At 40.7% G+C, this 12,788-nt stretch overlaps 1 protein-coding gene across 1 annotated transcript in view; it reads left to right on the top strand.

Moving 5' to 3' along the window:
* The window catches only part of Sema3e (semaphorin 3E), a 234,862-nt gene extending 222,795 nt beyond the window's left edge, over positions 1-12,067 (top strand). The window contains exon 17 of the mRNA XM_048433586.3: positions 8,682-12,067. Within this exon, the coding sequence (XP_048289543.2) occupies positions 8,682-9,137 (456 nt within the window). The 3' untranslated portion in view covers positions 9,138-12,067. The remainder of the gene's footprint in view (positions 1-8,681) is intronic.
* Positions 12,068-12,788: the final 721 nt, after the last annotated feature.

Genomic DNA, 12,788 nt, shown 5'->3' on the forward strand with positions numbered 1-12,788 from the left:
TTGCATCCACATCTGTGTCTTTGCCTTTCTCGTTTATACAACACAATGCGCATACACTATTGCCTTGTTTGAAACATCTGTTTAGGGATTCGGATGTTTCCCTTTTAATATATTAAAAATGTTCATCATTTTTAAAAACTAGTAATGTTTGCAGTCAGTAAACATTCAGAACTTCAGTTTCAATGGAAAAGAAAAACTTCATATTATCAAACATCCCAACTCTTTTCTGGTTTGGAGATAATTAGTCATCTAGCCTTCTTACTTTGATGAGAGGGTAAAAGACCCCCAAACAGTTCCTCTATGTTGTAAATTGCTGTACAATGGAGAATGGAGTCTGTTAAGACTACAAATGGACCCAGAGCTTTGGATAAATCTCTCCTCTGTTAATTTTCCAAGATAACACCACACATCCTTGGGCATGAACTCCATCACCCTGTATCTACGGGAGCAGGTGCATATGTGTGCGTTTTCTCTCCCTCAGATCAGTATGTTTCAGGCTGTTGATGAGATCCGCTAGCATGGCCACGCAGCAAGCCCTCTGCTGACACATAGCAAAGTGTGCCCATTCCCTTCTTCTTCTGACTGCTCTGTTCTCGAGTGTGACTCACATGGTCTAGAAAAGGAAGCCTGTGTGAAGGCCAGGCAGCGGAGAGCTATGCACGTCAGCATGTAGTTGGGACTCCAGACCTCCTTCTGTTAAACTGTGATGGACCTTTCACCTTCACCTGCAATGAGATAACAGCCAAAAGCAATTCATGTGTTTTCTTCACGCTTTTCTGACATGTCTCGCTTTGCAGGAGACATAGTGAAGACTTTCCCAGGACTCAGTACCAGGAAAAACAATTACCAGAAGGGTAATTTTTCTGCCCCCATGTATGCCTGCACTCTAGAAGAGGGCATGAGATCTCACTGTAGAGGGGTATGAGCCGGCATGTGGTTGCTGGGAATTCAACTCAGGACCTCTGGAAGAGCAGGCAGTGCTCTTAACCGCTGAGCCATATCTCCATCCTGCCAGAGGGGTAATTTTTTAAAGTAGTCAAAGACTCTCTGAATCTTAGAATTGCTTGTATGTTCCTTTGGCCATCAAGAATTCCAGTGTTAAGTGCACTTCTAGCATAGTTGTAGAGTTCCCACAGGGAGCATTTTTGTGTGTCAGCTTCCACCTCTCTCCTAGCTTTCCTCTTATTCTGATATTCTTGTCTCCAAACAGTTAATGACGTTCCTTTGAAACTTACTTTGATCAAGGTGTACAAATGCCTGTGGCTCCATGCTTGTGTATGCTGGGGTCTGAACAGAGATCAGAAATCAGTGCAGTTAATTTGTTTATCAAAGCAAACAACTGATTGCAAAAAAGAAACCCTAGAGTTTCTTTTCTTTGTCTCTCCTGTTCTGTTTTTTGTTTTTGATTCTTGATTTTTTTTTACTTCCGTTAGGTAATTTAGTTAATCCTGCTTAACTATTGACAAATTGCTAAGATTTGCCTACAAAATTTCTCTGGTTTGGTTTGATTGTTCCCGGATCACCTTTCTCCACATTCATCTCTTTTTTCCAATGCACCCATTGAAATGATTGAAAGGAGTCTAATTTTGCATTTGCATCATAAATAAATATATAATATCTTGGGCATGAATGAGCTGTGGAAGTAAAACTGTTGCTACATATGTCTTTTTCTTATTTCTTATAAAGCACTGCACCATAGTTTACCCAGCATCCTTGTTAGGATGGATCTCTCCTTTATCCCAGTGGAGGGTTAGCCCCTGTCAAGTGCATAGCCATTGTGACTTCTGCTTGTTTAACAACAGTCACTTCTGCAAATAACCCCAGGAGACCCAAGGATGAGTTCCACATGGCAGTCTATCACCATTGCCCATTTCTGTAACTGCTACCAGCTTGCTCTCGGAATTCCTGCACCGCATGTACTCTGGAACAGTGAGGGTTCTCAACAGTATTTGAAATGATCTGTTTGCCAAATATTTGTCTCTCTTCTGACTTAATGGGGTATCTCTAAAATGTACAATTCTTTCTCTTTTCCTTTGTTTGTTTATTTGAGATGGGGTTTCTCTGTGTAGCCCTGGTTGTCCTAGAACACTCTGTAGACCTGGCTAGCCTTGAACTCAGAGGGCCTCTTGCAGCTGCCTCTTGAGTGCTGGGATTGCAGGTGTGTTCTATAGCAAGCCCAAAATGTGCATTTCTAGAATTACAAGTAAGGTTAACCGTAAACTACAGTACTTTCTTAGACAGTTGAGTTTCTTCTATGACTTGCCTGTTTCTGTGAATTTTCTCATTGTTTGTCCTTATGTAGACATGGCTTATTTGCATGTTCTAGATAGCAATCAATTCTAATATAGATGTCTCCAATATTCTCCTTATGTGTTGTAGTTGTTAAATTATTTATCATCATCATTATCTGGAGTCAGATTCTTTCTTGGGCTGCCAGCTCACAAATACCAACATGGAGACTTCTTATTAATTATGAATGCTCGGTCTTAGATTAGCTTTGTCCCACTAGCTCTTCTAACATAAATTAATCCATCTATTTTATTCTATGTTCTGTTGTGTGGCTCATTACCTTATCTCTCTGTAATGATCACACTGCTTCCTCAGCATCTGGTTGTCGACACCCTCCATGTCTCCTTGGACTCTCTCTTATGCCTAGATTCATCTTCTACTTCTGCTCTCTCTGCCTGGAAGTCCCGCCTATACTTCCTGCCTAGCTACTGGCTGTGTAGCACCTTATTAAACCAATCACAGTAATTTATCTTCACACAGTGTACAAATACCCCACAATAATTATCATCACCTTCGTGTGTGTGTGTGTGTGTATTGCATGGTGTATGATGTGATTGTGTGTGCATGCATACATGTGTATGTGTGAGTGAGGCCATGTATGTGGTGGTCAGTGAAGAACTTTTGAGAGTCATTTCTCTCCTTCTACCTTGGGTCACAGCAATCAAACTAAGACCACCAATCTTCCATGGCAAGAAATTCTATTCTCTGAGTCATTTTGCCCATCCTGGATGTTTTAAATGTTGGTCAATCAAATTTGTATTCTTAATCCTGATAACTTTCAGTGTCTCCTTATGTTAGGCAATAACTTTCCCTTTTCACATGTGTTCCCTGTGTGGTGCTAGATTTCCACGGGAGAGACAAGCAGTTCCCTCTCTAGTTAGCAACCATCTCTGTCACATGCCGCGTCATATTAGAACATGATTAAGCAAAAGAAAAATTTACTTTTATCTTTTCAGATGAATTTTCCATAAATCAACCACCATTTATGTCAAACACTGATCAGATAAATAAAATAATATGCTATTGGTCTTATTTTTGACTAAGTTGATGTTGTCATTAGATGTATTTTGCATTAAGCTAATGGAAGGCCCATGTCTGTCCCTTTCCAGTAAAAAGCTGGAAAGGCTACAGGAGCCTTGTAGCTAGTACACCTGGGAGCCACTGCTCCCTCCTGACCTGCTCCCAGATGTTCCCTGCTCTTGGTTCAACTACTTTTTTATTTGCTATTGTGGCACATCCTGAATCAATCTTTATAGTGAAGAACAGTAAAACCATTTTCAGTGAAAATTCTGTGTTTATATAGACTGCATCTGAGAGAATGATGTCTTATGTATCTGCTTCCTGAACACAGAAATCTGGACTGCAGACTTAGAAAAGGCACAGCTGTGTGAGAAAAAAAAATCCTGTAGTCAAGATTCGATGCTGGAGGTATCCAGCTTAACTAAGGTGGAAGGATTGAAGCATGGGAGGAATTCAAGTATAACTCCCTGAGTCATTTTTTTAAAATGTCCATCACCTATAGAAGGCACATTTGATTTTTGAGGCCACCTAACAATGGGTACAGGGACTTAGAATGACCTTTATTCCTGAGGATAAAGTGTGAGTTCACTGTAACCAATAACAGTAAACAGAAGTATGAGAATAGAAGTGTTTCTCTTATGCAGGTAACTGATGTAGAGCAATCCCCATGGTAACGGTCATGTTTCTATGACATGCTTCTGGACTTCACATGCCTATACTGCGTGTTTCTCAAATTTGACTTTCTGATTATGAATGAAATACTACTTTATACTATCAAACATCAAAAATTAAACAAAAATACACCCCTAGTTCCACTGAACATAGTTTAGATTTTACTTTATTTATTTTTCATAAATAATTCATAGTCATATGAATAATTCATATCATAACTGAAGAGGTGCGAGACAATTTTGTATTTCCTCATGTCATTCGCTTTCAGGGCAGACAATGGGAAGAGAGCAAATGATGCTCCCTGGAGGGGTTTGTGTGTGCATGGTCTGAATGAATGAATGAATGAATGAATGAATGAATGAATGCGGTGGCCTATACCTTTCCTACCTGTCTGTGTGGCTGCTGTCTTCCTGACTCACTGACTTCTATCAGAATCACTCTGCCTTCCTTACCATTCAAATCACCGTTAGATCAGTCTAGGAAGTGTGAATGCTGGGCCCATTCTCACAGACCTGCAGCATGTTCGCACTCAAGAGAAAATGGATATGCTTTTGCTTACACTGCAGTCCAAGCCCCTTCCTTATAGCGTAATGATTCCTGAAAAATAAGAGGACCCTTTTCCCCTCACGACCTCGTAAGTTGATTAAAGACAAGAAAGTTGCATTGGACAAAAAAAGACTTAAGGAACACTTTAAAGATCTCGTGTGCTGCGGGCACCAGTGATGTTGACTTGCAAAAAAACCAGAAAGATCCTTATCACTGTAAGGGAGGCATTACAAAGTAAATTTAAGCCTACAAAAAAAAAAAAAATGCAAGTGCATCGGCAGACACCAGGGCAGGATACGCTAAAGAAAAGAAAGAATAAAGGACGGAAGAGGACCAAGGAAGCTTCACCCCTAAGGGATCACCGTGCTCAGAAGGTGATGTGACTCAGTGGAGAACGGCGCTTGTTGACAAGGAGCAGTGTACTCGTGGGACCCACACAGTGGAAGGAGAGAATGCGCTCCTGCAAGCTGTCCTGACTTTCACATGCATGTCATAGCATATGTGCCGCATGCACTGCGTGTGCATGTGTGTGTGTGTGTGTGTGTGTGTGTGTGTGTGTGTGTGCAGCTTCTGCCTCTTGCACTGTTTGCCATAGTTTAATATCCCAACACTTAATTCAAATGAGCCTGACATGTCTCTGAGTCTCACAGCATGGTGGTGCTGTTTGGGCTCACTTTACTGGCATGGATCCTCGGTCTACTGGACCCGTCTTTGCTTCTCTTAGCATCTGGGAAACATTAAGTTTTGAAAATGGTTCAAATTGTATGGTAAACATCATCTTCCATATGATAGAAAATACAACTTATAAGTTAGTGTTGGCTATTGGAAAAGCAAGCAGGGTAACTTAAAATATACTTCCAGAGAAGTGGCTGACCTCCGCAAATGCCCCTGTTCCTCCCACCCTACTGTGAGAAATACTGTTTCATGCTAGTCACCCGAGCAACTCATGTCTTTTTGGGCAAGCAATCAATATTTAAGTAAATAAGTAAATTAAGTAAATAAGAAGGAACTGTCAGTATGAATGAAAAGGGGGAAACACTGCAGGAAACTACTGCAGTGTATGTACATGTAACATTGTGTGTGCTCAAGTGGAGAGAGGAGGTGGAGAGTTAACATAGTGGTAAGAAAACAGAGATGTGTGTTTCAGGCGAAGGTGAAGGCCTGCGATGTGCAGAGATGTGTGTACAGGTCAAGGTGGAGGCTTGTGGCATGCAGAGATGTGTGTTACAGGTGAAAGTGGAGGCTTGTGTTATGCAGAGATGTGTGTTACAGGTGAAAGTGGAGGCTTGTGTTATGCAGAGATGTGTGTTACAGGTCAAGGTAGACCTGCGGCGTGCAGAGATGTGTGTTTCAGGTCATGGTGGAGGCCTGTGACATACAGAGATATGTGTTTCAAGTGAAGGTGGAGGCCTGCGGTGTACAATTCCATCAGTCGATCTGGATAAGATGTTTCCAGACAGAGAAAATCCTCCTAATCAGTAAAGAGAGCAGGAGTCCCAAACACTGCCAAGGAGAACCCGACAGAAGGGATGGAGAGAAAGACTTGGGGAAATCTGCTGTGAGACAGTGTGAGAGAGATGTGTGGGTTCTAACACTGCAGCAAAATCAAGAACAAAGCATATTTTTCCTGGTTACCAGGCAGAAATACAAGAGTTTGTGATGAGTTGTCTATGAGGATGGGTGGATAGATGGATGGATGGATAGATGGATAGATAGATAGATAGATAGACAGACAGACAGACAGACAGACAGCTAGATGTTAGATATGTAGATAGGTATAAATATTCCTCAACAGAGGGTAGGAGTGCTGGAATGATTATGAAATTATCAGAGCTGGGAAAGATAGCAAATGGAGGCGGCTGCTTGGGTAGAAAATTAATGAATCAAAGTTGTTGAAGAATAGTATAAACCTTAGTATTATTTAAATTAACATAAAGACAATGGAATGTCTGTGTATAATGTGTACCATTTTAAGGAATCTGGTAGATACAAAGAAATAGAAAGGTCACAAGTACATGGAAATATTCATTTGAAAGATGGGGAAATCTGACAAAGACAGAAGTGAACTAAAGACAATCAGGGCAGGATAATAGCACATAACACACACGCACACACACGCACACACACACACACACACACACACACACACAGAACTGATTGAGGAGAAAGGCCCATCTGCAACACAGGCAGCATTTTAAAAATGATGAAGGCTGCCTTTGAGTTGGTATCACCAAGGGGTCCTGCGGTCACAGGCTGAAACAGATGTGTATTTCAGGCAAGGTTCACAGTTGAACCCAAGGCTGTATCCAAGTATACAAGTCTAACATGGTAGTAGTGACAGTACACAGTGTGGCTAAGGCCCTTTAGAGACCCTTGACTCTTTGTTAGATGTTCGGTGTTTTTTGCTCCAGGTTTTACAACATGTTCTCGATATTACCCTCCTGTCTCAATTACGTATGTACGTATGTCAGTAGGTGGGGCAATGCTGAAAGTGTTCTCATCACTAACTGTTACAACAGCAGTCTGTTCATAGGCAGAGAAGATGCTTTGGGCTCACGGTCTTCCCGTGCCACATAGGAGTCCTTGAGTTAATGGCAGCTACACCCTTCCCTCCAACCCCCAGGGTCCTATCTACCCCCAACCCCCAGGGTCCTGTCTAACGAAGGGAATCAGGGACTAAGACATATGGAGCCATTTGTTTCAACTGGTTGTCTTTGAAGTGTCTAACTTGCCCTACATGGTTTGAAAGAATTCCCAATGGGAAGCCTGATAGCTTAAAATGTCCATGAGTGTGTAGGGTGTGATTTCTGATGAAAGCAACACCACCGTGTTCTTCTTCCATATGACCCAGATTTCTCTCTGGAGTTATTACATGTCTTCCACCATGGTCAAGGCTGGCAAGAACCTCAGCCAGTAGCCCTGCGAGGACTTTTTACTGAGTGCCAAATGGTCATGAGTATTGTGATTGTAACCTCCAAGCCTCGTTTGAATCAACAAAGGTGAAAACAGGCTTTAGTTTGTTATTACAATTGGGGAAGTATTCCGGTATGGTCTGAGTTGTTCATCGCATATGAACAGACTCTGCCTATGTCCTTTATCATAAAATCTCAGACATCACAAAAGCACATATGTTTGCCTTATCCAGGAGCATCAATATATGTAAGGCAGAGCTAACTGCGGACAGCAATGTTCAGGGTACAGACCATGAGACTCCGTACAATCTTCACAGCAGTCCTCCAGGTCACTAGCTTAGTCCCACTTTTTCAAAGAAAACTAAGGCAGAAAATCAACATAAAGGCCTTCAGTCACTAACTTAGTAGCCATACCAATATTTGAAGCTAGTTCACCTAATATCAAATCAAATGTTCATTAAGTACAGGTATTGATGACCGAGTATCAGTAACCCATTGAAAGCCTTCTTCTCTGAATTATATATGTATCTATTTATAGAAGTAATATGCATAATTAAATGTGTTCGAAGCATAAAAAAGTTATTTGGTCGTTAAGCAAATCTTAAAATCTCCCCTAAACTATAGATTCCTTTACAATGGAATTTGGATTTCATTTGTTTGCTTTTTAATAGTTGTTAATAAACGGTCTTATAGGAATGCCATGGTCCCTGGGCTATTTGCGTGGGTGGTTTAGAAGAGACAGTGAAAGAGTCCCAGCATTTAGGCAGAAAGCCCTGCTGAACGTTCAGTCACGTGGGTGGGAGCACGGGACCCCACAGAGGGACCTGGGAGGTGCCACTGGTTGTGTCCATTAGACATGTTTTTCAAAAAACAAAAAAGGCCAATCTTCACTCCACTTAATTGCCGACTGCTATGCCGGCAGGGACTGTTTTTCTCCTGTTTAATTAGATTCGTTAGGACAAAAGCTCTCTCATGCGCATGCCCTTGACTCTACTGTCTTGGTGGGAAAATGACCTCAAAGACATTGATGAATGCAGCTTCTGGTGTATATAAGTGCAGGGCACATATAGAGGACTCATTTAATTACGAGTACACTTGTAGGCCGTCGTAATGCATGGTGTGAACTTGAAGGGAGAAATATAAGTTAGGGGAAGGGGCAGAGGTGGATGTTTTCTGGGCGCCGCAATACTCCGTGGCCCCTTGTTTATTTGCTCATTTACCCGCTTGTTTTTGGTTTTCCAGGTGAAGACAGACGACAGAGTGGTGAAGATGGACCTGGGTTTACTCTTCCTTAGAGTGCGCAAATCCGACACTGGGACCTATTTTTGCCAGACAGTAGAGCATGGTTTTGTCCACACTGTGCGTAAAATCACGCTGGAGGTAGTGGAAGAGCAGAAAGTGGAGGGGATGTTTCATAAGGACCACGAGGAGGAGAGACATCATCACAAGATGCCCTGCCCCCCTTTGAGCAGCGTGCCTCAGGGCACAAAACCCTGGTACAAGGAGTTCTTGCAGCTGATCGGCTACAGCAACTTCCAGAGAGTGGAAGAGTACTGCGAAAAGGTGTGGTGTACGGATAAGAAGAGGAAAAAGCTTAAAATGTCTCCCTCCAAGTGGAAGTACGCCAACCCCCAGGAAAAGAGGCTCCGCTCCAAACCGGAGCACTACCGCCTGCCCAGGCACACGCTGGACTCCTGAGGGCGCCCTCTGCCGGCTGCTGAGGGACCGAGCATGGGAAACCTTTAAAGGGAGGAGAAGAGCCACAGCATGCAAGTCTTTCCAGGACTTCCCAGAGCTTCCTGTAGTACAGAGAGGCGGGAACGGTGTATTAAGTTATTCTGCTTACTCATCTTCCTGTACAAACCGCTCACAGTGCTAGGACTCAAGCGAGTGTATTGCTTAAAAAGCTCCGCTTTGTATTTATCAACACCATGACCGTGGCTGTAATTTTGAGTTTGAGCTGCTTTTCAGGGAAATTATTTCACCATTGGAATATTTAATATAATTATAATATTAAAGAAAAAGTTATAGATTTTCATAATCATGAAAAATGTAAAACTAAGCCAGCTTTAATCTTTCTGGGGTTTTCCTTGCCACCATAAGGTAAAATGCACAGAATATCAGATACTTTAGGATTTTCTCCTGTGAACTTTTTTGTTCTGTTGCTGATTTATTTTTTTAAGCCATGAGTTTTAAGTAGTTGTGTTGTGATTGCTATAAACCAACCGTAAAAGCAACCTGTGACCCACCGTTCTGTGACTTGTTCTTTCTGTGAGACATTCGCTAAATTGTATTAAATATTTCTGTTTTATAAACATGACATATCCTTTAAATTTCACTCCAGTTTGGAAAGAAGGAAGATCAACTCTCAGAGAAGTATTTTCAAATGTCAAAACATGACAGAAGATGCTAATCAAAAGGTTTGTGCTGCCCTCTTGTGGTAGAAGAAGGCACAGTCGCTTCTAAAGCTGTTTTTGGTCATTACCCTGCAGAGATTTGATTTTATGAGCTGATACATCTAGCTCATTTTCAGAAAACACAACTAAAAAAATAAACCATAATACTTATATCATGGTTTACTATGGAAATAGTATGCTTGTTGATAATTCATGACTTCACAATACAGTGAAGATATTAGTAGCATTTGAACTTTTAAAACACAAAAGGCAAGCTTTTTGTCAACTGTTCCCTGAGACCCGCAATGCTTTGGAAGTGTGCTTTCCTGTAAAGGAATTATCATAGCATTTTCCTCATTTTCTACGAGCAAAAATTGCTTCTTAAATTCATTTGACTACTGAGATCTTCAGAGAATTATAACCTGTCTTATAAATATTACCAAAATTGGTATTTTCCAGGATGTTTATATCTTGAAATCATTTCTAATTGTGTTTTAAAGATTTATCAGCTACCTTTCTAAGATGAGCTTTTTGAGACTTTTGCCTTGAATAAGCGTAAAGCAAGTGCAGTGTTCATAAAATCAGTAAAGACTAGCCATTAAGACCTTACAATTGAAGTATTTCTGTTTGCTCTCTCCGTATGCCAGGCAGTTGAGAAGATACGGTGCTGACAACATCTCACGGCTTTCTCTGTCACTCGGAGACGAGTATGACTCACACAAATTACTTACAAAATACTCCACGGAGGTTTTTCAAGGCTGGAATCTATAAAACATATAAAGAGAAAGTTTACATCCTCTGAAAAACCCACATGTTATTTACCCCAGAATCCATTGGGGGTCATTGTTGTCCACCAATAGTAATTGAAGAAAAAAAAAAGCATGCGTTCGAAGCATTTAAAAAAATATATGTTTTAGGAAAACAAGGAGGGAGCAGGGAGAGGGGAAATTAAAACCATAAACACATCTCATGGTTCCTAAGGAACGTATATGTCTGGAATATTCCAAGTGAATAGATGAATCCATGTGAGACACTCTGAAATAATTCTTTCTCTAAGCAAATTAAAGATAAGGGGAAGAGATCCATGTTAAATAATAAAGCAAAGCAGCTATGCATACGCGCATTTTAATCTTAATGCACTGGTAGGCAGGTAAAGCGGAAAATAATCACTCTGTGAGCTAAGAATTCAAACACTTATTTCTTACAATTTAATTATTAAATTCGCACGAAGACTATGTGACTAAACTAAGACATTAATCAGAAACTAAAATTAAATAAAATGGTGGAGGTTATTCTGGGAAAAAAGTTCAATTCAAAGATAGTTTTAAAATATATTGATTTAAGTGAAATTTGATAAAATGTTGAGGACTTGAGTCCAAATTTAAGAACACTAAATTATATATAAATATGTTTATATGCATTATATTCATCTATTACATATGCTTATACATAGTTGTTTATGGTAGCAGCTTAAGACAACCAATAACAGAGGGAGAGAGAGAGAGAGAGAGAGAGAGAGAGAGAGAGAGAGAGAGAGAGAAGTTCCCAAGGATGCAGCAGATATACCACTATCACTGTCTCTCTCCTGACCACCCTTGCTCATAGACCTCCAAGTAGTGTTAAGATAAATCATTAACCCCTCCCAAAGTTCAACAGAATACAAATCTGCTGAGTGTGTTTGAAAGTCTAAAGCCTGCCATAGGCATCACTACTAGCCTTTGTTGACCCAGAGGATAGAATCCAAAAAAACTTTGTTTTAGAAAGAAATCCATCAAAAGAAGCAATGGCATACCTCCCTTGAACTCAGGCAGGGTATCTGCAAAAGGTGATAAGAGCTCACCTTGAGCCTCCCAGACATGACCTTGACAAAGAAAATGTGTCCTCAAAACACACAGCTGACCTAGGATTCTAACTTCCCATCCTTGTTCCAAAGGGGCCCTTTGTATGGCCAGTCTCCTGCTTCTCCAGAGCCCAGGGTACCGTAAAGTGAGTTGCCCGCTCCCTCAGCGTAATGCTAGCTACTCAGCTGCAGATGCAGCCACATCAGGAAGCCCACACTTAAAAGAGAAGTCAGGACTTCAGGAGCTGTTTCCGTGTCTAATGTTCTGCAATGCTATCTTTTTCCCTTTGCATTAAATACTGAATATTTCAGGTAGAAAATTGCAATTTTGAGAAACAAGGAAAAAATAAAAGTAAATTCTAATAAATCCAAAGCATGGGACTAAAAGTCTACATTGGCTTTGTGAGTTTCAATGAACAGAAAAATATGGGATTGATACTACATATAACTCTAAGTGTCTTCCTTTCCACAATTGGTGAAGTCAGTGGGACGCTTTTACTGAGTATTTAGCAGTTGCCGTGGATTGTAGGGTTTTGTAAATCTGCATAGTAATTATGAATATTTGTAAAATTTGTACAATATAACAAGTCTTTGAATGTTAGTCTTAAATGTGAGAGAAACAGCAGTTATTGGCCTTAGAAATGATATTTTTGACCTGTGAAGCATGTGGGGTACTTAATGCTAAATAGATACATTACATCCCAAGTAAATACCACACATCTGTGATGAAAAGGAGTCTCAGGTTCCTTTTAAATGTACTCCTCTTTTTTTTTCAAGACAATAATTGCTGCTTTGAATCAGATCTAAATGCTATAGTCTCCCCAGTTTGTTTTGCTTGTAGAAGCATTATGTAATCTAAAATTTTGGTATTGTCTTGGGGAGACAGCTCTACACATTGGCTTTCATTATGCATGAAAAGGCTTAGTTCTGAGCTAGAACATCATCCTGGAGTATTTTTGTCCTTGTGGTATCTCTTGTCTCTTCAGCAGAGTCTACAAAGCATGTGCCATATTGTTTCTTTCCCCTGACGCTGAACTCTGAGACTCATCGTCACCTGGTGACAGGCTACCAGGAGCCAGTGACTATGTGTTGCCTTCACTATCATGTAGATCC

This window comes from Myodes glareolus, chromosome 27 (assembly GCF_982192425.1).
Source record: "Myodes glareolus chromosome 27, mMyoGla1.1, whole genome shotgun sequence".
In the NCBI taxonomy this organism is placed as follows: domain Eukaryota; kingdom Metazoa; phylum Chordata; class Mammalia; order Rodentia; family Cricetidae; genus Myodes; species Myodes glareolus.